The sequence below is a fragment of the Platichthys flesus genome, chromosome 14 (assembly GCF_949316205.1).
Source record: "Platichthys flesus chromosome 14, fPlaFle2.1, whole genome shotgun sequence".
NCBI classification, from domain to species: domain Eukaryota; kingdom Metazoa; phylum Chordata; class Actinopteri; order Pleuronectiformes; family Pleuronectidae; genus Platichthys; species Platichthys flesus.
Window position 1 is genome coordinate 7,066,159 of NC_084958.1, and position 25,482 is coordinate 7,091,640.

General features: G+C 42.3%; 2 protein-coding genes across 2 annotated transcripts; both read left to right on the forward strand.

Moving 5' to 3' along the window:
- Nucleotides 1–274: 274 nt before the first annotated feature.
- Nucleotides 275–10,914, forward strand: slc7a8b (solute carrier family 7 member 8b). The gene is made up of 12 exons (XM_062405307.1): nucleotides 275–449; nucleotides 706–933; nucleotides 2,356–2,560; nucleotides 3,677–3,828; nucleotides 4,682–4,807; nucleotides 6,043–6,196; nucleotides 6,886–7,009; nucleotides 7,201–7,304; nucleotides 7,811–7,907; nucleotides 8,007–8,156; nucleotides 8,975–9,152; nucleotides 9,626–10,914. The coding sequence occupies exons 2-12, from the start codon at nucleotides 768–770 to the stop codon at nucleotides 9,733–9,735; spliced, it is 1,566 nt and encodes a 521-aa protein (XP_062261291.1). The 5' UTR covers nucleotides 275–449; nucleotides 706–767; the 3' UTR covers nucleotides 9,736–10,914.
- A 628-nt stretch (nucleotides 10,915–11,542) lies between these two features.
- On the forward strand, nucleotides 11,543–25,438 carry ap1g2 (adaptor related protein complex 1 subunit gamma 2). Its single transcript, XM_062404893.1, has 22 exons — nucleotides 11,543–11,693; nucleotides 12,275–12,477; nucleotides 12,956–13,080; nucleotides 13,419–13,560; nucleotides 13,988–14,084; nucleotides 14,180–14,256; nucleotides 14,354–14,449; nucleotides 14,764–14,844; nucleotides 15,547–15,645; nucleotides 15,745–15,800; nucleotides 16,427–16,540; nucleotides 17,662–17,802; nucleotides 18,217–18,271; nucleotides 18,799–18,921; nucleotides 19,894–19,983; nucleotides 20,959–21,086; nucleotides 21,344–21,448; nucleotides 21,598–21,745; nucleotides 21,961–22,108; nucleotides 22,746–22,897; nucleotides 23,979–24,077; nucleotides 24,213–25,438. The coding sequence occupies exons 2-22, from the start codon at nucleotides 12,277–12,279 to the stop codon at nucleotides 24,303–24,305; spliced, it is 2,370 nt and encodes a 789-aa protein (XP_062260877.1). The 5' UTR covers nucleotides 11,543–11,693; nucleotides 12,275–12,276; the 3' UTR covers nucleotides 24,306–25,438.
- Nucleotides 25,439–25,482: the final 44 nt, after the last annotated feature.

Here is a 25,482-nt window from a genome sequence, read left to right on the forward strand (position 1 = left end):
AAATAATTTTTAATACAGTATTCAAGATGAATCTCGTTTTAAAAAGACCTGTGTAGTTTTTTTTTATATATTTCAAAATGTGTTACCATTGAGGCCAGTGTGAACTCGCTCCTACACACAATGTGCTCCTTTAATTTATCAATGAAAAAGACGTCTGCTCCTCTCTGCAGGGGGGCGGGGCCCTCAAGCGTGCCGCGCTGATTGGTGGAAAGCAACCACCTATTCTATATCTCGCCGGTCAGCTGGCGGCTCTTCTGTTGTCTCGCTCGTCGCGGCCACGGGAGAGGAGCCTCATGGCCGACATGAACCCCACGGTCACTTAACAGCGAGCTTCTCTTCCCACCGAGTCACAGCTGCTGCTCCCAAGCACCTTGTCAATAAAGTTCCATTCAGGGAAACTAGGCGCACGAGGCTCCTGCCGGTGATGAGTTAATTAGAAGTTCGTGTCGGTAAGTTGACACAACAACTGGCTTTAATTCCCAGTCAAATCAGTGAGTTTAAACTTTAAGTGTTTTGATATTATTGTGTTATGTTGTGGTAACAGGGGTTTTAAAGTGTGTGTGTGTGGTCACTGTATAAAAACGTCAGGTGCACGCTGAGTTGCTGAGGCTCGTTTGAGCTTCACTGCAGCCGACTGCAGATGGAATCCGCCTCCAGCGATTTAATCTTGTATTTTTCTGTAAACAATGCCACGTGTGTCTGTAGGTTACAGGAGAGGAGGCGCGGCCCCGGTTCCCTGGAGCACAGAGGGGGACACACCGGGCAGGATGAACGAGGATCCGAGGAAAAGGAGCAGCAGTGGAGGTGCAGGAGGAGCAGCTGACCCGGAGCCGCCCGGGTCTCAGTGTGGTGAGGGCAGCGATACTGGTGAAGGCTCCGGGGTGGCTCTGAAGAAACAGATCGGCCTGGTCAGCGCCTGTGGCATCATAGTGGGTAAGTCCACCGACAGGTGAACGGCACGGTTCGCCCCAAGGCAGTGAAGTAGCCACGACTTGAAGTTCAACTCAAGTTTGAGACACAGCTCAAGTTTCCCAGCAAGTTAAACACCAGGACTCTAAAATGGAGGAAAGGAACGCAGCCATCATTGTTTGTTAATTGGTCGTTCGAATGTTTTTTTGTTTGTTTGTAAGCATGATTACACAGAACCTTGTGGAGGGATGCAGTCTGGGTCAGAGAAGAACCCATTCGATTATAGCATAATGCAGATCTCCAAAAATGTTTCACTTTCTTCAAAAAATGTTAGTTTTTACGAGAGAATAATTCATGGATCTTGATTCAAATAAACAGACATCTTTAGGGTACTGTTATCTATGTGGGGGGGATTTAAGAGCCATAGTTTACACCTGTCCTTTTCCTGGCAACAAAAATGAGGTCTAATTTAAGATGCCATCCACTATCTAGTATAGTAAACTAGTGTGACACACACAGACGAATGTTCATGTATCTTTGTTCATGTTTAAAGAAAATGCAGCCGAATCGAGCTGTAAATCAGTCTAGGTGGTCCGGACTGAAATCTCTCCCCTATCGACTTTCCATTCATCCTCATTCTTTCCGTGAACTGCTGAGCCTGCGTCTTGCATGTGCTCTTTCATAGAGGCCACCATGTTTCCAGGCAAATGTTGGCAGTCATGAATCCTCCTCAGTCCCTATATACCGCCTCCTACACATGCAGGAAAAAAAAAACTCAATAAAAAGCAATTCCACTAATGGGCGTCCATTCCCACATTGTTGAGAATGCAATTTCCATCACCCTCAGAAACAATGGTTAAGTGTGGTGCTGCACCACTGAGAAGAAACGGCTGGACAGTGATTTTTGTGTTGGCTCCCATTGTGATGTATTGAATTTGGTCTTTAAAAAAGTTTACCATTATTCATCAGCATTAGCACCATTGCAACTGGAAACATGAAGCAGAAATTGAACAAATGATCTGTGATTGATAGGACAATCCGAGATCAGTTTTCAAAAGACCATATTCTGACAGAGGCCATGTTTTCACGCAAGTTTCACTTTCCCCACCTCTGATGGATGCTGCTTTTTTTATACATGTTTCGCATTGTCTCAAGGTCTGATGTCTGTCTCTTCTTATGGGGCTTCAGCAAACGAGACATCAGGACCTCAACAAAGCCCATGTCTGTCATGGCATGGTGGGCACATACTGGGAATAAACTGGGATCATCTCATTCTTTAAAGTGAGCTAAGGGAGACTTGTTTGGCCAGTTAAAGTGCAGGCTCTGACTGCTCAAACATCCACATTATTGTTTGTTAGTTGAAATGCAGATTTTTGACTAATCTCGAGAGCTTCTGTATCCTACTGAGTGGTTCTTTATCTGTCTCTGTCTGTTTGACTCACCCAGGAAACATCATTGGATCTGGGATCTTTGTGAGTCCTAAGGGCGTCCTGGAGAATGCCAGCTCAGTGGGTGTTGCCCTGATCGTGTGGGTCTCCACTGGAGTCATCACGGCTATTGGAGCTCTCTGCTATGCAGAACTGGGTGTGACCATCCCCAAGTCTGGGGGAGACTACTCCTATGTCAAAGACATATTTGGAGGACTTGCTGGGTGAGAAGCAACTGTCTTTTTATTAGAATAAGATCAAAGCTCTTATATGTAGGATTTACAAAATTTGGCTTTGGTGTCTCTAAGCATAGCTGCAGCAAAGATATGACGTTGGGACATTGAAAGCATCATACAGCTCATACTTTAAACTGGGATTCATACTTGTCTGCTTCAGAAGCTATTCTAAATTTATTATAACACTTCAAAACTGTATGAAAGTACTTAACAATGAAATCTCCACTAAGACCCAGCAATCCCCTGGTGTCAAATCTAGCTGCACCAGATTGAAGTGAAAATGTCGCAATATTAAAGAAAGTGCTGAACAAAGAAATTCTTGGTGTGGACCAAAAGCTCTACCAAGAGTTCTTCCCATACGGGTTCTGCATCCGTCCACCAAGCTTCGTGGACATTTTTTAATGTTTTCTTGCTAAAAACAAACCTGTAACCAACCAACAAAAAAGGACAGGGGTGAAATCATCACCTCCTTTGCCAAGGGATTAACACCAGAACACAGTGTCGAGCACATACTCTCGACCCTCTAGAGCCTGACCGTTCCCGTACATTCAATCAAGCAATACTAAATTTGACACGTTTTGGTCTTCTGATTTTTCGTCACCTCAGTCCAGCACTGTGTTTATGAAGTTTTGATGTGCATGCTTTTGTAAACTTTCTCAAATAGTTTTTAAAGGGAAGTATGTAAGATGTGGAGTGCTCTACAAGATAACAAGGTTTTGGCAAGCCTATTGTAATTCATGAGTTTTACTGTAAACTCCTGTCACACTCCCACCCCTCACCGTCATGCCCACCATATCATTAAAGAGTCCGGCTTCATCATTGACCCAGATCCACTCTTTACTCTTGTGTGTAACAACAATGCTCATTACATTACATTACATTAATGTAATGTAACAACAATGCTCCAATGCACTTTTGTCATGTACTAAGCTGATATGCTTAATACCCTTTTGTTTTCCATGTCCTGTTCAATAGCAAGGGCAGTTCTTGTCTTACACAATGCTGTGCTTGTGCGGTGTGTGTACAGATGTATTTGCTTACTGGTGTGTGACAGTAATGCGTTTCCATGTCCCATTAACCCAGACTCCCTGTGTTGTCTCTCAGCTTTCTGCGTCTGTGGATTGCCGTGTTGGTTATTTACCCCAGTAACCAGGCTGTGATCGCTCTCACCTTCTCCAACTACATCCTGCAGCCTCTGTTCTCCTCCTGCCTCCCTCCGGAGAGCGGCCTCCGTCTGCTGGCTGCAGTCTGCCTCTGTGAGTGACAAATAAAACGCAAGATTGAACTGCTGTTGGTTGAGACAGTGCACTGACGGAGACGGATCTTGAAGTAACATTGTGGCGCGTCCTTTGAAAGATAATGTCAGGCATTGTATTTAAGAGATTTAAGGCTTATTTTCGTGTTTTTTATTTTTTTTTAACCTCCATGGAGGTTATTTTTTCACCCCTGTCTGTTGGCAGGATAAGGTGAACTCTGGAAATTAAATTTTCCAGAGACTTTGCAGTTGGACATGGGCCAGATCTGGACAAAGTATCAGATCATCCATGAACTATTTTTCATTTACTCTAATATTGTGTGAGATGTTGGACCTTTTCACCAGTTTCCCATGAAATATCCTTGATTTTGATGAAAAAATCCTGGCACCTCGTATCATTCTACCTTGTAGCCATTTACACTATTGTTTAATAGAAAACCGCTCAAGTCCGTTGGAGAAACACTTGCAGGTTTAAGATTTCATTGTTGGTTGGTGAAAACCACCTTGCTTGGTGAGTTTACATCAAACGCAGAACTCACCACAAACCTTAAATGTTTTCTAAGATGTTTGTGGAGGAGTCTTGTCGAGGCTAAAAAATTTAAATCTAGGGCAAAACAAATCTTAAAGCCTACACTCGTATATTGTGTTTACGTTCTTTAATGTTTTCTGGAAATCTCTGCAGACTCTGAACCTGTTAACACATTTTTTGTTGCACACTATCTAAGGGTCATGTCGTTATGTATACAGACTAGAAAATCTGATCCACACTAAACATTAGTAAATGGAAGAACTAGAAAACAAATATCATTCTCAAAACCTGATTGTATATATATATTGTATCTTGCTGTCGTCAGTGTTTTTGACCTGGGTAAACTGCTACAGTGTGCGCTGGGCAACATGTGTACAAGATGTCTTCACTGCTGGTAAGCTCCTGGCCCTGGCTCTCATCATCATAATGGGCGGTGTCCAAATCTGCAAAGGTAGGATTCCTCCCTCTTTGTCGGCTCTTCATTTTATCTTTGAACATCTGTCTGTTGTCCATCTTGCTCTCCTACATCCACAATAATACATTTACATTTTTAAAACTGTATTTTAGAGCACAAATGTTTAAGCTCTGGGTCAGTATCAATCTCTGTCCATAATAACCTCTGAAAACACATGTCTCCATTTCTGTCCGTCCATACGACCACAGAGTTTTCAAGCTATAATGGGATCAGCTATGTTTAGGCGCTCAAGAACTCCAGAGTAGTGTGGATGGCAGGCGTAATGTTGCAACAGTGACTAACCTATAGTAGAGTGGATGTAGCCTTAGGGGAGTTGCTTTTTTATTTTTTGATTGTCTTGTTTTTTCATAATGAAGCAGTGTAAACTTTGTCTGAATATTATCTTCAAAGTATTTACATTGAATAAGAGGTGAAGTCATTTTGCATTAAATAATATGTAATTTTTTCATCTTAATTCTGGTTAATCATCTTCTCATCATCCCTCTTTGTTTGTCTTGACTCCACATTGGAAAAAACTCTTGAGACATGATGAGAGAAAAGAGGGAAACAGTTTTTGAAGCAGCCACGCTCCAGCTACCATCACATTTTAGTCCCCTTGTGGCTTTCACAGGATTAATGATCCCAACATGAAAGAGATTACAGTCCTTCGTACTGCTTCACTCCACTCACAATACACCCTCACGCAAACACACACACAAACAGACAGACAGATACACACACACACACACACACACTGCCAGGCCCAGCCGCACACTCACTTAGCCCCATCAATCCCACTGGGACCGAGGCTGGAGATGTAGTTTAATTAATGTCTTGTACAGAGATTTGACCTTGTTCAAATCTGGTATTACTATGTTAATATTATTATTATGTGACAATGTTAGAATATTTGCTGGTCTGAATGGTTTTAAAATGATGAATGATATTATGGTTTAAAATGTTTGAATTGCACTCTGCAGCAGGATGAGGTTTGCATAGGAATTGACAGGAAGGAGATATCTTTAAAAATGCATTATCTAATTTACTGTAACCTAATTATATTTGGATAAAAAATGTAATTTATATGTAATGTAAGTAATTTATGCAAATTGTAGAACAAACGTTGGATATTGTTTGGTGCCCTCTGCTGCTCAGATTGTGGTGGTGCAAAGCAGTTCACATCAAGTCGGATTTCATTTAGTGAGTCTTTTATCATGTTTTTTGATTGGCAGGTCACTATCACTGGTTGGAGCCAGCTCACGCCTTCGAGACGTTCCGTGACTACGATGTCGGTCTGATAGCTCTGTCCTTCCTGCAAGGCTCGTTTGCATATGGAGGCTGGAACTTCCTCAACTACGTCACAGAGGAGCTGGTCGACCCAAACAAGTAACACAAGCACTTCATAAACGCTGCCTTTATTCCAATATCATAAAGTCACAATATACACAATCAAAGCTCATCAAATATGCGTTAAAGCTCATTAACTCTTGAGGGGAAGATTGTGTTTCAATGATTGTGCTTATTCCATAACTATGATTCTGTGTGTGTGAGCTGTTATAAACTGTGCGTGTAGATCACTGAATGTTTGAAAAGGTCCACTGTCACATCAGATACATAAAGGTCAAAATAATAAGGTATACATATTTAATGTTTATTAGTAATTGAATATCTAAATATGGGAAATGTGGGACTGAGGTCATGGATCTGACTACAAAAGGTACTTTGAATATCTTTATCAAGAAAGGATCCTAATATGGTTGGAAATATGTGGAAGTTTTTAGAGGATTTTATTATTTAAAACTGAGAATTAGATTTAGACAAATTGATTCATCAACATTTAGATTAAAGTTGTGTTAAAGCATTTTTAGCTATAATCATAACAGAGGTCACTACAAGTTATAACTTATTACATTTTCAAATATTCATCTATTTTAACAAATTATTTCCAATTGTGTTTCCAATGTTTGACATGTTGAATCATAGTTTTCCTACATTTTTCCATAGGAACCTCAAACCTCTGTCTCAGAAATAAAGGTTCATGGTACATTAACCATTATCCTGTGTGTTCTCCTCAGGAATCTGCCTCGTGCCATCTTCATCTCTATCCCCGTGGTCACTTTTGTTTATGTCTTTGCCAACGTAGCGTACATCACAGCCATGAGCCCCCAGGAGCTGCTGGCCTCCAATGCTGTTGCAGTGGTGAGGAAAACTGTCCCTCTGTTCTGAGTGAACGTGCTGTTACATTTAGTTAATGTTTGCATGTATTAGAATAATGCCTCTAACTCTCATTCTTTTACACTCGGCCTGGAAATCAAGGTCGCTGTTACGTGTGTTTTAACGGTGAATCTGTTATATACCCCCTTCTCTCTCTCTACTCATATTTCTGCCAGACATTTGGAGACAAATTGCTAGGACATATGTCATGGATCATGCCCATCTCTGTGGCACTGTCCACCTTCGGGGGAGTCAATGGCTCGCTCTTCACGTCGTCGCGGTCAGTTCCTTCTTGTTTCAGCTTCTGTGACCGCTGTGCCTCTTTTGTGGGCTCATTCCAATTTGGTTCAGATGCACACAGAGAAACTGGTTAGGCAGGTCGGGAACAATGAGCTGAACGGGAGTACAATGCTTCAGCAGCGTAATCTCTCGGGTCACAAGCTGAATTTCAGATTATAGGGAAAGTGGCTGAGTGGGGAATTGTTTGTCTCTAGAAGGTAGAGCCTGACCGATTATATAGTAAACCACTAAAAACCATAGATATGAGCCTTTAGACCATAATGCATTGTGATGGAATTTTTGTGGTATGCAGTTCTGCTTAGCGGTGTATCCACACAGTATGTTTTATGACATTTCTAGACCTCCTTTTGTTCAGCTGAAACTCTGATTGACTCCTCTCCCACTGCCAGTAGAGGAGTTTGCCCCTCAGCTTGGGAGAGTGCACGCTACGCGAGCACCATCTGGCTCTTCTCTCAGCATTTAATTGTCTTCGGTTCTGTCTCCCAGGCTGTTTTTTGCAGGAGCAAGGGAAGGCCATCTCCCACGTCTGTTGGCCATGATTCATGTCACACGCTGCACTCCTATTCCGGCCTTGGTGTTCACTGTGAGTCTTGCCGCACTGTTTTTAGACAAGACTACATTACGTCCTTTGCCCTCTGCCCTTGCAACAAACTACTAATATTGACCTCCTCACCACATTCAGGTTGCCACATCTCTGCTGATGTTGTGCACCAGCGACATTTACACCCTCATTAACTACGTGGGCTTCATCAACTACCTCTTCTATGGCATCACTGTTGCTGGGCAGATTGTGCTGCGCATCAAACAGCCGGACATGTATCGACCCATCAAGGTAAAGTCTTGTGACAACTCAGGTTAAATCTGGCATATTTGCAACACACCATTTTCACGAGGACTACAATCACCAGGCACTCTGTGAGGAACGCATGCTTTTTCATCATATTATACAATCAACCAATCATGTGGCTGCAAGTGTATACAATCATGCAGACACAGTCAGGAGCTTGAATTTATGTTCATACATGAAAAGAGGAAAAAATGAGCAGAGACCAACTTGAGTATTTCTGAAAGTGCAACTGACAAATCTGCAGAATTGATGTCATGTCAGCAAAGAAAGGCTCTAAGGCTGTGGACCAGCCAACTATTAACACCCAACAAGTCAGAAGGGGCGGAAGGAATCAATGAACTGTACATCTGCTATGAAGAAAGATTTTAACAATTCAAAAATGTGGGTGCGTGAGAGGGTTAAAAATACTTTGCTTCATTGTGAAACTGTAGCAGGTCAGCTGAGTGATTGTTCATCCATATAGGGACGTCTGGTAATACCAGGTCTGCATGGGGTGTAAGATTGTTCATTTTGGCCAAACCTGATCTGGTTAAACTTTGATTTATGAGCAATTTGTTCACAAATCCTTTAATTGGATATTTGCTCTTTACTTATGGGTCAATGTTGACATCCAGGCTGCACAGACCGAGGATAGTAAATATGTCACTGATGCCACATTTTTCATCAGAGTTCAATGTTAAGCCTGGATTTCTCTACAGAAATCCGTTTAACTTGACATCTGATTTGACTGAACTGCATTTTAATCTAATTGATGAATGAATGTTTGATCCCTCCTCCTCTTCCTCCTCTTCCTCCTCCTCTAGGTGAGCCTTGTCTGGCCTGTGATCTACCTGCTGTTCTGGGCCTTCCTGCTGGTCTTCTCCATCTACTCTGAGCCTCTGGTCTGTGGTATTGGACTGGCCATCATGATGACCGGCATCCCAGTGTATTTCTTTGGCGTCTACTGGGAAAACAAGCCTCAGTGTTTTGATACTATTATTGGTAAGGCAGCAAATTCACTATAACGGTTCAGAGTTGAGGCAAAGTGTTTTGGATTCTTTAGTTGAGAACATCTTTTGATACCGGAACAATTTATGGGGAAATGAACGAGGCTGAGATAGTTTCGGAAGCAATTGCAATAAACACCAACCAGAAATAATGTTCAAACAGTTTAACTGTCGTTTCCTAAGCTTCTTTGAGACAGGCACTGAACTCCCTGACATTCTCCTGGGGGGGGGGGGGGGGGGGGGGGATGCTGTTCATGAGAAGAAATGTCCGAGTGACATCTCCTTTCTCTGGAGTTTCTCTGTCAAGGGCCCTTGCAAAAATTCCGCAGAATGTCCCAACAGGAGATAATTCGCCGGATTTACTGTGAGCGAGTGGTCATGTAAATGTTTCTAAAGCACGACAGACACAAAAAAACGAACCATTATCTTATCTAAAAATGATTTCCCTGTTCTCTCATTTGTTTTCAGGTAAAATTACTCTTCTGTGCCAAAAACTCTGCTCAGTGGTCTATCCAGACATGGGGGAGAACCTGACACCCCATGTAGCGCTAAATAAAGCCAGTGTTGGGGAAGATTGATAAGACCCTCAAATGTCTTAATTGAACATGTGGACAGACACTTCCTCTCTTTACTCTGATGTGGATTAAAGGTGGGAAAAAGATGCCTGGAGGAAGAGTCCTAGGAGGATGAGTGTACTTAATCACTGAATGGATATGTTAACACTGAATATGTTCTACAGCACTGGACTTTATTACCCTGTCATTGACCGGCCCCAGTGTTTGAGATGAAATATCACATTGAACAGAAATAAGTTGGTTTTCATTGTCGTATTTAAATTTCCACTCTGTTTGTGTTGAATGATGTGCTGTTTGTCATTTGTGAGTCTTGGATGCAGAGAAAGCCAATATTTAAATGTGTCTTCATAAACCCATTATAATCAAAGTTGTAAATATGTCATTCTTCCTCTTGTCTGTTTTTTATTTTGACCCTCAGTCAGTTATTTGTTGGCTGGGTTGTATATCTGTAAGATAACACAAACATGCAACTTGTTGGAAGGATGTAGTGTCGGTCTAGGAGGAACCCAATCCCTTTTGATGTGAATCCTAGGATTCTTTTGAAATGTCCCCCGTTTTTATCAGAACAATTCATTTAAGCCATTTGGGTCACAATGGATATAAAACATCTGGACTCAGAAAAAAGGTTTTCCTTTAGGGAGAGAAGGTTTATCACTGACTGATCACTGGCTCTTTACTCTACATTTACTCGTATGAAATAAGTTTTTGTTCGGGAAATACGTATTTGGTGTTTCCAAAGTCCTGCAGCTCTTTAGAATTCAGAAAACAAGCCACACGTGTGAAGACAAATCACAAGAGGGTTCTTTAACTTCTCTTTAGTGTATCGCTATCGCTGATATATATTTAGCATATAGTGACAACATATCTATTCTCTTCAATCGTATGATTCTCATATTTTTGGTAGACAGTAAGAAACTCTAAATATTGTGGTGCACTGTTGTCTTCGTGTGGCACAGTGTTGTTTGTGGGGTTTACACGATGCAGTGGTATCTGCTGCACCTCATCAATGTTTCATCCACCTGTTGGATCACCCGACGTAGAAAGGGCGGAGCACAAGAACAAGTGAGCGATCAAATTGCGGAAGTCAGAGGAGGGAATGACAGGTCTAGGTGGGTTTACACGTCACAGTACCGCTGATATGACAGGAAACAAGGGGATCATGCTTTCAAAATAAAGGCGAATAATACTCTAGTCCATTCAAATGTTTGAGTATTGCATAATTATGAGTAAATACCTAAACCATACGATGAGTCAATTTAATGTAGAGGCATTTGCATGAGACTTTACTTACATTTTGACTAGATGGACCGTTGACAACCCAAAATGCATTTCCCTAAATTATTTCAGATTAATCAATAATCACAGATGAACTGTCACATTAAACCTCGGCTTCCCAGGGTCTTGGGTCCTTAGGAGTCAGTAAATGTGGTTTAAATGAGCCAATGCTGACTACAGATCAGTTTTAACCCTTTATTTCACTACAGTGGATGGATGGAGTGTATTGAATCCCACAGACTGGGAAATGTGCTACAGCAGCAACGTATCAGGCACATATATATAAAGTTGAAAAATAAGGAATGTACATTCCATATCTATATAGTACAGTGTAAATAATGTATGAAAACATTTCTTAGGTGCTTTGTTGTAGGAATTTAGGCTGACAATCTTTGTATTTTTCTAGAAAAATTAACAATAAGTAATAATGCAAAATCCCTCAAAGATTTTAATATTAATCCAAATTATACACAAAATGTTACAACTGCAGTAGCTCTTGAACCAGGTTGTATTTTGAAAATCCAACCAGGAAGTGGTGCGATTATTTACGGAAGCTTGGTCCCTACATGGACGGTGAGCTCGGGATCGTGGTTTCCAGCGGACTGACTGCTGTCGTGAGGAGGAGGAGGGTCGGTAGAACCGGTCTGATCCTGTAAACACTGTACGAACTCTGTTCAGCGACATAGGTACGTCCCATATCTCCCATTGAACCGCTCCCCGAGAACCCAGTGCGATGCTAACTCGGCTAGCTCATTAGCTCCGGTGTGTCAGCAGCAGCAGTGTTAGCCGGGCTCCAGCAGTTAGCCTCTGGCTCAACTCACTGACCCGCAGTGTGGGAGTGTCCTGCTAACCTGTTAGCCAGCTCATCACTGTGAGCGTGTTGGTAGTGTCAGTGGGGGATGTGTACAGGGCTATGTATGTTGTTGTAAACTCTCTATAAATGCAGTTGGATCCTTGTTAATCGCCACGAGCAGCCATTGTTAACGCGACTGCAAATGTAGTTTTAGTGGCTGTAAAGATATACACTGTCATGTAGTGTGTTTTAGAGACAGTTTTTATTACAGTGTAGTAACCACATTGTAATTACCGTTGGAGCCTGAAACAACACTCTATGACTCACTACAGTATGTTTCTCTCTGTTAATATGTTATTATCTTTTAACATTTCCTCACACAACACCACATACACTCAAACAAAACACACCCCTCCTCCCCTACACACACACACACACACACACACACACACACACACACACACACACATGCAGCCATGTCTCCATCCATACCCCTCCAAGAGATGATCCGGGCCATCAGGTCGGCCAGGACCCAGTGTGAGGAGCGGGGCGTGATCCAGAGGGAGTGTGCCGCTATCCGGGCCCAGTTCAGGCAGACAGACAGCGGGGCGCGATCGCACAACCTGGCCAAGCTGCTCTACGTGCACATGCTGGGCTACCCAGCTCACTTTGGTCAGGTGAGGGGATTTTCTCTAATGCCCGTCATGGGTTTAATGGGGTTTAGCAGGGCGAAAAAACCATCATGGCAGCTGGAGGGACTGGGTTGAACAACCGACTATGTCCTGAGTGTTGATCCCTTACAGACATCATCCGTCTGCTCAGCAAAAATGTACACAATGGATGTCATGTGCAAAATCATTTTACACTAGTAATGTTGCCGTTGTGCATTCAAACACGTACTTTCGGCCTCAGTCTTTCCTCTGTCATCAGAACACTCTGAACTGTGGTTAAGTCTTCAGGTCGAGGACTTATTGTCAAAGATTGTGAGTCCACAGGGACGGGCACTGGAACTGGGTCACTGACTCGCTCCCCTCTCTGAGGCTGCGGCTTTGGAGCTGAGGCTAACCTCAGACTGAGAATTCCCCTCAGGGACATCGGTACTATTCGTTTTTCTAGTAGCTTCACATGTAAAGGCGTTGTTGCCCTCCTTGTTAGATGGAGTGTGTTCGGATGATCGCCAGCCCCCGCTACAGTGAGAAGCGGGTGGGGTACCTGGGAGCCATGATGCTGCTGGACGAAAAGCAGGACGCCAGCCTGCTCATCACCAACTCCATCAAGAAGTAAGGACAGCTCTAACCGGACAAGTCTTAAAAAATGATTATTACTCATTTAAAATTTAGGGAACACTTAATTTTAACATCTGCATTTGAGAGTTTGTTTATAGATCCTGGGGAATACTGCTGCACATGTGGTGACATAACTGTATCACCCTTTTGTGGCTCTAGAGGGAGCTTGTTGAAGTCTGACAAATAGCCTCATGTGACATAACCTGAGGCAGTGTCTGTTTGACCGAAGATTTGAGTTAAAAAAAAATGTCACATGCTACATCAAATGGAGGCTGTTCTCATTTGATTTCCATAAAATGCTGAACACATTTTTGTGTGTGTGTGTGTTCCAGTGACCTGGCTCACAGTAACCAGTATGTACAGTCTCTGGCTCTGTGCACTCTGGCCTGTATGGGTTCTGCTGAGATGTGCAGAGATCTGGCACCAGAGATCGAAAGGCTGCTCCGAGCCTCCAACTCCTACATCAAGAAGAAGGTGGAGACCTGAACAGGGATAGTCGCTGTTTATTAATTTATTTTTACCTCCAGCATTGCTGTGAATGACAAATGCTGTGATTTTCTCATTAGTACATGTTTCTCTTAAAAAAATGAATACCATGGAATGAAAAACAGAAATTATGTTTAAAGCTGGAGTGCCACGTTTCCCTTTAGAGCTAAATAATTATAAAATGCTGCACATTTAGAGATATTATTATTGTTTATTATAAATTAGTTATTCTTATTAGGGGTCAAGCAGTTAGTTGTAATAGTATTAATTATGGGCATTAAAAAAAATGCTGTCTTACATTGATTTGAGTCTTTTTTCAGCAGTAAAACTAATTGGAACCCATTATCATCATCTGCTCTGTGTTATAGAAATTATGTATTTGTGTTGATAACTTGCTCCACTCCTTTTCCTCCAGGCTGCTCTGTGTGCTGTTCACATCGTGAGAAAAGTCCACGAACTCGGGGAGCTTTTTGCTCCCGCCGCTCGCTCCCTCTTAGTCGAGAAGAACCACGGTCAGTTGATCGTAATGAAATATGACGTATCAGTAACACCGTCACACGCGCATAGCTCTAAGTATTCTCTGACTTTCTCCCTCCTGTATCTCTAGGTGTTTTACATGGTGCTGTGGTGCTCATCACTGAGCTGTGTGAGCGCAATCATGAGACACTCGAGCGCTTCAGGAAGGTACGCGGGACACACACGTGCACGCACAGTCATAGACAGATCTGATGTGTTCAGTGTGCACTGTGTTGCAATGAGTTTTTTGCTGTGTGTTTCTCAGATAGTACCAGATCTAGTTCAGATCATGAAAGGTCTGGTCATTTCCGGTTACTCTCCAGAGCATGACGTGGCAGGAATTAGTGATCCCTTCCTACAGGTCAGTTACTTTCACTAACTTCTTGCACATTATCATATCAGTCCGGAGTTTGATTTACTGACATTACAAATTATTATGATCATTTCTTATTATCTATTTCTTTTCTTGTTTTTTTCATATGTGTGTATTTGGACATTATCTAGACTTTTTTAACAGGAGAAACTCTGGAGAATCTCCAAAGCCTCTGATTTGTCTGAAAGCAGCTATAAATATAGACACTTGTTGTCTCAATTGCCCTCCTTTTCTTGCTGATTTGAAGTTAATTTGAATAAATATGAGTCCAGCTGTTGACTCTCACCTGCTTCCATCCTCAGGTACGAATCTTGAGGTTGCTGAGAATCCTCGGACGCAACAATGACGTAGCCAGTGACGCCATGAACGACCTACTCGCTCAGGTCCATTATTCACTCAGAGTCTGTAATTAAACTGTGTGCCCTGCAACAAAAACAACCCAAAAAGTAACAAAGAACTGTCAAATATTTTTTTAACTCTCATTAATTGATTGTCATTGTGTGATGTCAGACATGGTAGTGATTCTCATGCTGACTATCCAGCACTAAGTTAAAGGTTCAGTGTGTAGAATTTAGGGACATCTAGTGGTGAAGTTGAAACTTGCAGCTGAACACCCCTCACCTCACCCTCCCCCTCAAAACATGACAGAGAACCTGTGCTAGCCTTCAGCTGTCATAGAAACTCACAATGTGTTTAGTTTGTCCAGTTTTGGCTGCTGTTAAAAACATGGCAGCCACAGCAGAAAGGACCCTCTCCCAAAGTAAATGTAAAGTTTTTTATATAGGATTCATTCTAGGGTAAAGAGAACTATTCGAACAATTTAGAGAGACACACTAGTGGAAATCTAAATCGTACACACTGTACCTTAAAACTTACTGATCCTTGATTACTAAGTAAGACGGTATTTTTTTCCTTGAAAAGATTTATCAGGAATTGTGTTTTAAAAACTGTATGAAGTAAAAAAAAAAGTTAATGGTTGCAAGAGGCAAATTATTAGTTAGTACATTATAAACGTATCACAGGTCTTTAATGGTCTGTTACAGACAAAGGGTGATGTATTGATGTGTGTGTGACTTGTCGTACAGGTGGCGACCAACACTGACAGCACTAAGACAGTGGGCAACGCTGTGCTGTATGAGACTGTTCTCACTGTGCTGGACATCAAGTCAGAGAGCGGCCTCAGGGTGAGACACCAGCAAATCTTTTCACTGTGTCTACCCAGTTTAATACACAGAGAACAGTGTTATCTAATGAACATGTGCTTCAATTCTGTTTGGTCTCAGGTTCTGGCTGTGAACATCCTGGGAAGATTCCTCCTGAACAACGACAGGAACATTCGGTCAGCGCCGCCTCCTTTCCTTCCTCCTTTCAATCTCTTCCTCCTTCCCTCCCTCCTTCCTCTCTTATTGCTTGTGGTCATTTTACCTCTTCTCTTGCTCAAGGCCAATCATCTAACTCCCCAAATTCTCTGCAGCCACAGAGAGAAACCTCCTGCCATCAATCCAAGCTCATTCCTCTGGAGCTGAGCAGGTGGCTGCTGTCTGTCCCTTTATGCTGATCTCTCAACTTGGAGACATTTCATTTTCATAAGGCAGTGAGGAGGACTGTTACAGCTCCTTTGGGTTTTATTATGTTCCCATTTTTTTTAGGGTTTGTCTCCAATATTCGGGCCTAACTGGTCTTTTATCTGCTGTCAGCCTGAATCTCCCTGTTTCTGTGTGGCAGTAATAGGACTGGGTTATTCCTGCCAGAACCGCTCCACGGGATCCGAGCTCTCCTGTGCTCACATAAATACTTGATCAGCTCATGAGACCTTTCAAGTGGTCGGATAAATAATTTATGTGGTAATGTTGAGGAAGATAAGTCTGCACAGCAATGCCAATTAATCTCGATTGTTAGCCGATGAAGAGCACGAAGGATAAAAATATAATATCGTAATTTTCATTGTTGATTATGTGATTCCAGGTACATCGCCATGACCTCCCTTCAAAAGATTGTTTGCACAGATCACAACGCTGTGCAGCGCCACAGAGGAACCATAGTGGACTGTCTGAAGGACCAGGACGCTTCTGTAAAACGGTAACTTTCACCTCGTTCAGTAATCATGACTCTGAGAAGTCCTACTTTTCAGATGTCGTAACCTAATGTGTGTCTTCTGACACGATTTAGATTGTGTAGATGCAGTTCCAGCTCTAATCATGTCTGTTTGCATTGGGCTGTTTTCTTGGCTTGTAGTAATGCTGGTTGCAGCTCTATCTTTGAAACTGTAAAGGTGACCTGCGGTGATTGAGAAGAAGTAAATAAAGACTGCCTGACCCAGTCGACAGAATCAGAAAGCTGCACAGTGACACTGCTGCAGAACACTGGTCGCCTGTTTGGCACTTCCCTGTGCCCTTAACAATACACATGCAAAGTGTAAAGCCCATCAGATGAACAATTCTCGAGATATGCCTTTCACATACGGACTGAGATGTCTGGAATTAGTTATTAATTAGTTAGTTAATTATAGATTTAACAGCTGGTCTCGGATCAGTTATTTTCTTTAAGTGGACATTCATGACATTTTTTTAATTTAGGGAACCTCTTGAATAGAATGTTATTTTCAGTTCGGGACATTGTCTGATGCTCTGACTAAAAGAGACAATTTGATGCTTTATGACCAAAATATCCTGGATATGGGCACTGCCATCTTGCGCTGGTGTTGTAATTGGCAGCCAGAGTCTGTGTAGTAGCGCCGCGGTATCGAGGTCCCGCCAAAACACGCAGTTGACCAATCAGGAGTCAATCTCAGCTGTCGAACGTGACATTTCACCCCATTTTAATAGCATCAAATAACTAAGTCAAGGCAAATTTAATGGGAAAAATAAATACTTGAATAAACATCTGTGTGATAAGAAGAAAGAAACTTTTTTTTTTATTGTGTCCTTATCCCCTCTGCTAACATGTATGGGGAAAGGTTTCTGACCTAGCCAAACAGCCAGCAGGCGGAGAGCCAGGTGTTTTGGATCCACTTTTTGAGAGCTGTCTTGTCGTCTATCTTTATGCACACTGATATGTTCTGTAGAGAAAACACTGACCTCTGCTGTATCTACACAGAACACTACACTGTATCTAACAGCCGTCTCAATTGTCAACAGTTACAGGTCTCATTTTTTATTCATTGTATTTCCATGATTGTTTCTCTCCTCTCTTCCCTCCAGCCGTGCATTGGAGCTCTCCTTAGCTCTTGTGTCAGCCACCAACATCCGCACCATGATGAAGGAGCTGCTCCTCTTCCTCTCCTCCTGTCCCCCAGAGCTAAAGTCTCATGCTGCCAGCGGCATATTCAACGCTGCTGAAAGGTGAAACACTGCCCAACACAAAAATGTGCACATACATGGTTGTAGTACGTACACATACTGTATCTGTGCATGCGTGCACACAGACGTTCATGTGCATGTGAATGCACTTAATAATAAATGTGAAGTGATGAAGCTGCAACAAAAAGTCTCTGTGCGTGAAATGTACAATGTGTGTGTGGCTGGAAAATCTGACTGTGTCTGTCTCCATTCTCAATGAGGTCCCTGTCCATTTAGCTGCCACTGTGATCAATAGCCTCCAGTGTTTCTGCTGTATATCACTCCACCACTTAATGCACCTCCCTGTTTGTGTGTATGCGCGTGCAAGCGGTGGTTTGGTCTAGATGCAATTGTGTGTGTGGTTCTGAGTCACCCTCAAGCCCCACTGAGTTAGCTGTGTGTGTGTGTCTCTGTCAGGTATGCACCCTCCCAGCGCTGGCACATTGACACCATCCTGCATGTCCTCACCACGGTAAATACAGACTGAGCCACTCACCCTGCTGCCTCTGACATGGGCCTCACACTCACAACTATTTTATCGTTTTCCACTGATGTCAAGTCACGCCTCAGTCACAAGTCACGCCTCAGTGCTGATACCAGGGGCCTCCTCCTTCTGTACAAATATTCATATATATCGCCCACTGTTCTGAAAGGGCTTTATATCCTCTTCTACTGTTTCTCATTTTACACGATGTTAAAATCCTTACTTTTCATTTTACCATCTGTCTAGTAGAGAGAATAAATTAAACACTTATGACTGCTGTATAAGCTAATGCTCACACTAATCCTGTTCAGTGGTCTCTCTAAATGCTGGAGACTAAATTGTTCACAAAGATATATATTGGGGATGTGGTATTATGGAAATATCCCTCTAAGTGAGGTCATAGGGTCTGGGAGGAAATATAGGGCGACCCTGATACTGGTTCCAGCTCTCTAGCTAATGGACTTATTGTGCATGTTTGTGTGCATGTGTTTAACTCTGATTCCTCACTCTGTCAGGCAGGGGGCGACGTGAGAGATGAAACTGTCCCCAACCTGATCCAGCTCATCACCAACACCTCTGAGCTGCACTGTTACACCGTCCACAAGCTCTATCGCGCCCTGCTCACTGACATCTCTCAGGTGTGTACGTGTGTGTGTGCATGTGTGGCCATTAGTAATTTACAGATCTGTGCATCGGTCAGCTTATTCATCCAGTGTAACTGAAGATTAAAGTCTGTGTGTTACTCCATACTGATCCTATCCTTACAAATAATAAAATATATTTGAGATATTCAGTTGAGAAATTAATATGAGAACGATAATGAATCTGAGAATGATTCATTATATAAAATTTTAACTACTTTTAACTGCAAAACATGAACAGAAGATTACAAGTTCATTTATGGGTCTCAAAGTGGAATAAACCAATGAAAAAATGACATTCCTTTTCATGTGAATTGTAATGTGGCCTTTGGACCCAACTGAAAAATGTAAACTCATACTATGAAATGATTTGATATCTAAATAAACAAAGCAAACCACAGGAGATACAACTCCACAATAGAAAACATTACCTTGTGGTATTTGTAAGAACAACATTTTAGAGATTACAACAAAACAGGAAGCATCAGAACAGATTTTGGACAATGAGTCCAGGATTTGGATCCATTGTTTACACACACAAACACACAATTATTTTAATAGAATTACCAGTGTCAATATCAGAGAGAAACTCGAGCGATGCATAAAGATTTTCATCAGAGAGAAAAGTGTGTCAGTCCTGGAGCAGACAGAGCTGCTGTGGTTCCGTGGCAGTGAGAATAGCTTGGCTTTCAGCTTTTCAACAAAATGCCTGATGCAGTGAGGTTTATTTCTGGAATGGAGTCAGACGAGGAGCCCTGTACTGACAGTGCACTGTGCGGCAGTTTCACACCATTTCCAACATTAACTTCCTGTGAGTTCGAGCAAAAGTGACAATTCAGCACACTGCTCTGCTTACCAGTAAACTTTACCAGGAACCTGACCAATTATTTTATGTTTATATTTGACTGTGACTGTAATACAATGACTATAGACTGTAGTGAGTCATGTTTGCTCTGTGTATCTGTGCAGCCATCCCTGGTGCAGGTGGCCTGCTGGTGTATAGGAGAGTATGGAGACCTGCTGATGAAAGGAGAGTGTCAGGAGACTGAGGCTTTACAGGTACGCCCATATAAATCATTCCTCTTTATCCACAAATCATCCACTGTGTTGTTAAATCCTGATTGCATTTTATTCGTATAGTTGTTATCGCTGTAGGTTTCCTCCCTGCAAAGCAAAGCACAATGCAGCACAAAGAAAGTGCTGTGTTTGCAATTAATGCAGGATCTCACATTTCATGATATTGAAACCAATGATGTTGGTTCTTTTTCTAGACTGCCATTACGGTACAGAAAGTTTATGTTTCCTTTTTCCTTATCTTTATTCAATAGCATGGTGTCTCACTTTGATAGCAGAACTTTGAGTGATTTCGCAGCCAGATCACCCAAAACCCTGCACTCGCACTCAAACAGAACAGCTTGTGCTTAGATCCTGAGCTTCAGCTCTTCTACTAACGCTCACACCGCTAATGTGCAGACGTGAAAGGTCTTGTCTCAGTTTTAGAATTTGACAGACATGCTGCGCACAACATTCAAGTGCAGAACAAAAAATCTGAGTGAAAGCATTACAAAATCTGAAAGTGAAATCAAGAAGTCCTGCTCTCAAACTGAAAGACCAGGCTCTTGAATAAAGATAAAAAATATGAATCCTTTACTATTTATAAGTAAAGGATTATTAACCAAATAATGTTAAACAGCCTTTTTCACTTTTAAAATTATACACACAACAGAAGTATAGTCAAGCCCAAGCTCCCTGCTGGTCTTCTTTAAATAAGCATCTGACATGTCATGTCTTAATAGCAAATAAAAATCAGTCAGGTAAATTACCCAAGAATCTTTATTAATTCTTAATCCCTTTTAACTTTGTAACCCTAAAAGCAAGTGTTGGGTATAATACAGGAAGTGAACTGAATTGTGTTACTGTAGTACTTTGTACTCTACCACATGAATACTAGCAAATAAACTGTGTATTCATTTTCCATGTTATAAAATTGTGACAGCCGCTTGAGAACCCAGTCATGACGCGTGTCTTTATCAGGTATCTGAAGACGATGCCCTGGATGCCTTGGAAACAGTTCTACAGTCCCACATGTCCTCCCCAGCAACCAGAGGCTTTGCTCTCACCGCCACCATGAAACTGAGCACACGCATCACTGACAACGTGGAGTAAGACTTTACGTTTTGATATCTTAAGTTTTGAAGTCTCAGGCTCTTGTGCATCTGTGTCCCTACTGTGCCATGTATAGTGGTGATCGACATCTGGTCGCCGACAGATATTGATAGTGAAGAGTTCTGAGGAGTCTTAGGTTTAAAGCTTGAGCAGTGAGTTGTTTAAAGCGGGACGGTACTTCTAAATAGCTGCAGCAATATCCAAATCATCTTCTAACTCCCTCTCTCTCTTTTTATCGCTCCATCCTCTCCAGTCGGATCAGGAGCATTGTCAGCATCTACGGCAGCTGTTTGGACGTGGAGCTCCAGCAGAGGGCAGTTGAATACAACGCTCTGTTCAAAAAATATGACCACATGAGGTATGCAGAGGTTCCATGAAGACATTCCCTTTTTCAACTCTTTAAAAGCAAATCTGAAGTAGAGTTCTTTTGGACTTCCTGCATGTTGTGGTTCCAGGTGTTGTTCTTTTCTGACCAGTAAAGAGCTCAGATGCTGTGTCTCTCCACAGGGCAGCGGTGCTGGAGAGGATGCCTGTGATTGAAAAGAACTCCTTGGGTGATACCAATGGAGAGTCAATGGGGGAAACCATGAAGGAGATCCAGGCAGCTACAGTCAAGAAGGCTGAGCCACTGCTGCAACAACAACCTGCTAACCAGGTACATCACCATAAGTACATTTTTACTGATGAGCTTGAGAAAAGTCTTTCCAGTCCTGATTCTCTGTATTTGACTTTTATTGGTTGGTTGGTTTTTAATGACATATTTGTTTGACTTTTCACATTTATACTTCAATATTATTCTCCACAAACTTGTTTTGGTTGAGACTCCAATGAGGAAACTCCTTTTCTCTCTCTGTCTTTGTCTCCCTTCAGGTGTGTGATCTCTTGGACCTGCTGGGTGGCTCCGAGGAGCCTCTGCAGCCCAGTCCAGCACCAGGTCTGTCCATCAACACCGCCGGCACTGCAGGAGGAGACCTGCTGGATCTACTGGGAGGATTCGAGCCAACGCCCCTGGCACCAGGTCCGATAGACACACAAACACCACACACGCTGCTCGAGAATGAAAAGTTGTTTTCAGACATGAACTCAGCATTTTCCATCGTTTGCTTTTCACATATGAAGAAGACAGCAGGAGATAGTTTGAGTCAGACAAGTTCCCAGCAACAGGAAGATGTCCGGAACATTCAGGCCAGGGTGGCGTCTGGGTGGAGCATGTAGGAGTAAGGTCATGACAGCGCATTGACACGGGCGTTCAGGTTGTCTTTCCAAGATGACGTCCTCATCTGTTATGGTTCCTCTTTCATTCTTGGATAATTGCATTCTTCCAGTTTTGCATCCGTCACATTTTAGAAACGTCATTCTCACACCCGCTCACTCACTGTGAATGTTCTGGATATTCTCCTGCTGTATTCTCACATGATCTCCCACTAACATTTTCCGGACATTTTACGTGGGCGCTGGCAGGAAAAGTTTTGGCCCCTCTCAAAGGTCAGGAAACCGGACTGAAAGTAGCTCAGGACAAAAAGAGGAAGTTTATTTTGGAAGCAAAACTAGAGACACTGAAATTGTATTGCTTCAAATCATATCCCTCTATTTCTCTATCTGTGTTTTCTTTGTTAAAATTCCAGTAAAGTAAATGCAGTCTTTTATTCCCACAGCTCCCACAGTGACGGTGTACGACAAAGACGGCGTGGCTTTGACACTTAATTGTGAGAAACAGTCTGACTCCGGTCTGACAGTCACACTCATAGCCTCCAACTCCACTGACTCGGACATCAGCGCCTTCACCCTGCAAGCTGCTGTACCCAAGGTTGGTTTCAGCACCAGTGACACTCAGCTCAGTGAACCTCCTCTGTCAGACCATGTATTCATCATGAAGAAGCCACACGTCATTCTGAAAAAGGCTAAGTTTCTATCAAAGTCTGCAGAGGTGAAGTCTCAAAATAACCAGACTAAAAAATGTAGTGGGCAGTTGTGAGTGGGAGCTCTGACAGATTTGTGTTGGCTGGTCCGGCTTTCTAGTTTGGTCTGGTGGATGGGAAAAAAACAGTTCTAACCTTCAACACGCTTTTACTCCACCCTCTCCCGTCTCCCCCAGTTTAAGCAGGTTTGAGCTCTGTGGAAGGGAAATAGCTACCAGTGAGTACATAGAGCATATGGGACTAATATTTACTGAATCTATATAAATGTCAAATTACAAAAATATTAATGAATATTTTGTATGTTTCTTTATGTTTTTTATATTGTTATTTTCTAGTCTTGATGGCCACTCACTGCTCTTCACAGGACAGTTTAGTCATTCAGCCATTCACACACACTCATTCATAGAGTGCATCGATGTGCAGCACTCTCTCTATCACACGACACACACTAGGGGGCACAGCCTTCAGGAGTAATTAGAGCTTCAGTATCTTTCCCAAGGACACTTCGGCACGTAGAATAGGCAGGACTGGGATTGAACCATCAACCCTCTAGTTACTGGCAGACCTGCCCTACCTCCTGAGCCCCGATAATATCTAATATAGAAACGTACTGTTTCTTTTCCCAAAAAGACCCTTTCAAAGAAAAATTAAATACACATTTGAAATTATATTTTTATATGCTCAAAATAATATTGTACTTTTCCACCATATACATCTGGCAGCTGGGAGAATCCACACTTAGATCATTGTGTAGGTTTATGATATTAAGGTAAATATAACTGATGTGTTTTGGTGTGAAGCCGAACTTTTCTTCATGGGGTGGGACTGTTCAGGGGAATTTGAGCTCATGAGCTCAGCATGTGTCACATCTTGGCCTCGGCCCTGTTGTGTGTCATGTTCTCAGCGGTACAGGGAACAACAACATGTCCACTGCTTTAGACTTCAAAGTTGTATTTGATCTCCCTGCAGAGTGTCCAGTTACACATGAAGGCCCCCAGTGGGGACTCTCTCCCGGCACGAGGCGCAGCTAAGGTGACCCAGCTGGTGGTCCTCAACAACCCAAACAAGGTGGGTCTGTGGTTCTTGATGACGCAAATGGAGAACTTGCATTTAGGGCACTGTTACACATACACAAATGGAGTAGTGGTGAACCTTCGCCTCCCATTCCCATAATGGAATCCAAATCCTTCTTTCCTCCTCCAGGTGAGCTTGAAGATGAGGATCCGTGTATCCTACACCAGACAAGGATCAGCCTTCCAGGACACTGTCCAGGTCGACTCCTTCCCAGGCCTCTGACAGCCGTTAGCCAGTCCTCCTGGACTATGACAGCAGACTGTGGATGAGTCAGCAGGCGTCAGCCTCACTGACAGTCTGCTGTAAAAACCCTCCACCCCACAGTCCAACCTGCTGTTCCTCAAATACCCACCTTTTTTATTTCTGGTGTTTTTAGCGCTGAAAAACACTTTCTCTCGCAGGAAATCAGCCTCGTGTTAACACATAGTTCTCCTCTCGCCTGGAGCTGAAGTGTCAATGTGATTATTAACACGAGCTGTGGAATATGCAGGTAAAACATGGAAATTACAAAATTATAGTATTTTCTAAGAAGTTTTATGTGACTGTCCAAACAAATATCCACTTAAGTTTTCAACCAGGGTTTTATTTGAATGTGGCTTCTGTCAGTTTAAGCCACTAGATCCACTCTACTCGTACAACACTGCATTAATACTCCACTACTTTTTCTTCATTTGCCTTGAACTTCTTTCCTCAGCTGAAAAACAGCTGAGCACTAACTAATGAGCCACTACGACTTATATGAAATTAATTTATCCAGAACGCTTGATTTCATTTGGAAAATGCAGGGACATGAATTTTAATCTGAAAGGTTGAAGACTTTAAACAGCCATGTGTCTTGGAATTCCCTTGTCTTGTGTTATGCATCTGAACTGCTCAGAGTGTTCTCCTCTGTGCCTTGAGCCCTCTCATGAAAGGAAGTTTTAAAAGAAGTATTGTCAAATAAACATTTTTATCATTCCCACAAGCAACACTTGTTGTTACTGACCATTATTCCCTTGTCATTTGTTTACAGAGGCTCCTAAGTGAATTGTATATTTTCTGGAGACTGTAAAGTGATACAAGAAGAAAACGGTCATGAACATGATATGACCTTGATGTGGAAGGACGAAAATAGTGAGCTGTCAAACATAAGACCGATAAAGTGTATTATCTGAGTTATTTAAAAAAATCTTCTCAAACACAGACCTTCTAAAAACACTCTGGAGACGAGCAGTGGTGCTGTAATGTGATTTAAGCACAATCTACCTTCACTAAAATGTACGGGAGTATACTATCAACTGTTTGTATTTGTCTTTGAATTTTCAGTCTCCTGTCATTTTCTATAAAAGAAAAGAAGTTTTCAGAATCCTCAGTGACCCGTCTCTGTGTCTTTCTCAATGTGTGTGTGTGTGTGTGTGTT

Coding starts and splice junctions, on each gene's coding strand:
- slc7a8b (XM_062405307.1), top strand. CDS start 768: ATGAACGAGGATCCGAGGAAAAGGAGCAGCAGTGGAGGTGCAGGAGGA. Junction 6,197..6,885: donor GAGCTGGTCGACCCAAACAA/GTAACACAAGCA, acceptor TGTTCTCCTCAG/GAATCTGCCTCGTGCCATCT. Junction 8,157..8,974: donor ACATGTATCGACCCATCAAG/GTAAAGTCTTGT, acceptor CTCCTCCTCTAG/GTGAGCCTTGTCTGGCCTGT.
- ap1g2 (XM_062404893.1), top strand. CDS start 12,277: ATGTCTCCATCCATACCCCTCCAAGAGATGATCCGGGCCATCAGGTCG. Junction 14,257..14,353: donor CACTCGAGCGCTTCAGGAAG/GTACGCGGGACA, acceptor TGTGTTTCTCAG/ATAGTACCAGATCTAGTTCA. Junction 15,801..16,426: donor AACAACGACAGGAACATTCG/GTCAGCGCCGCC, acceptor ATGTGATTCCAG/GTACATCGCCATGACCTCCC.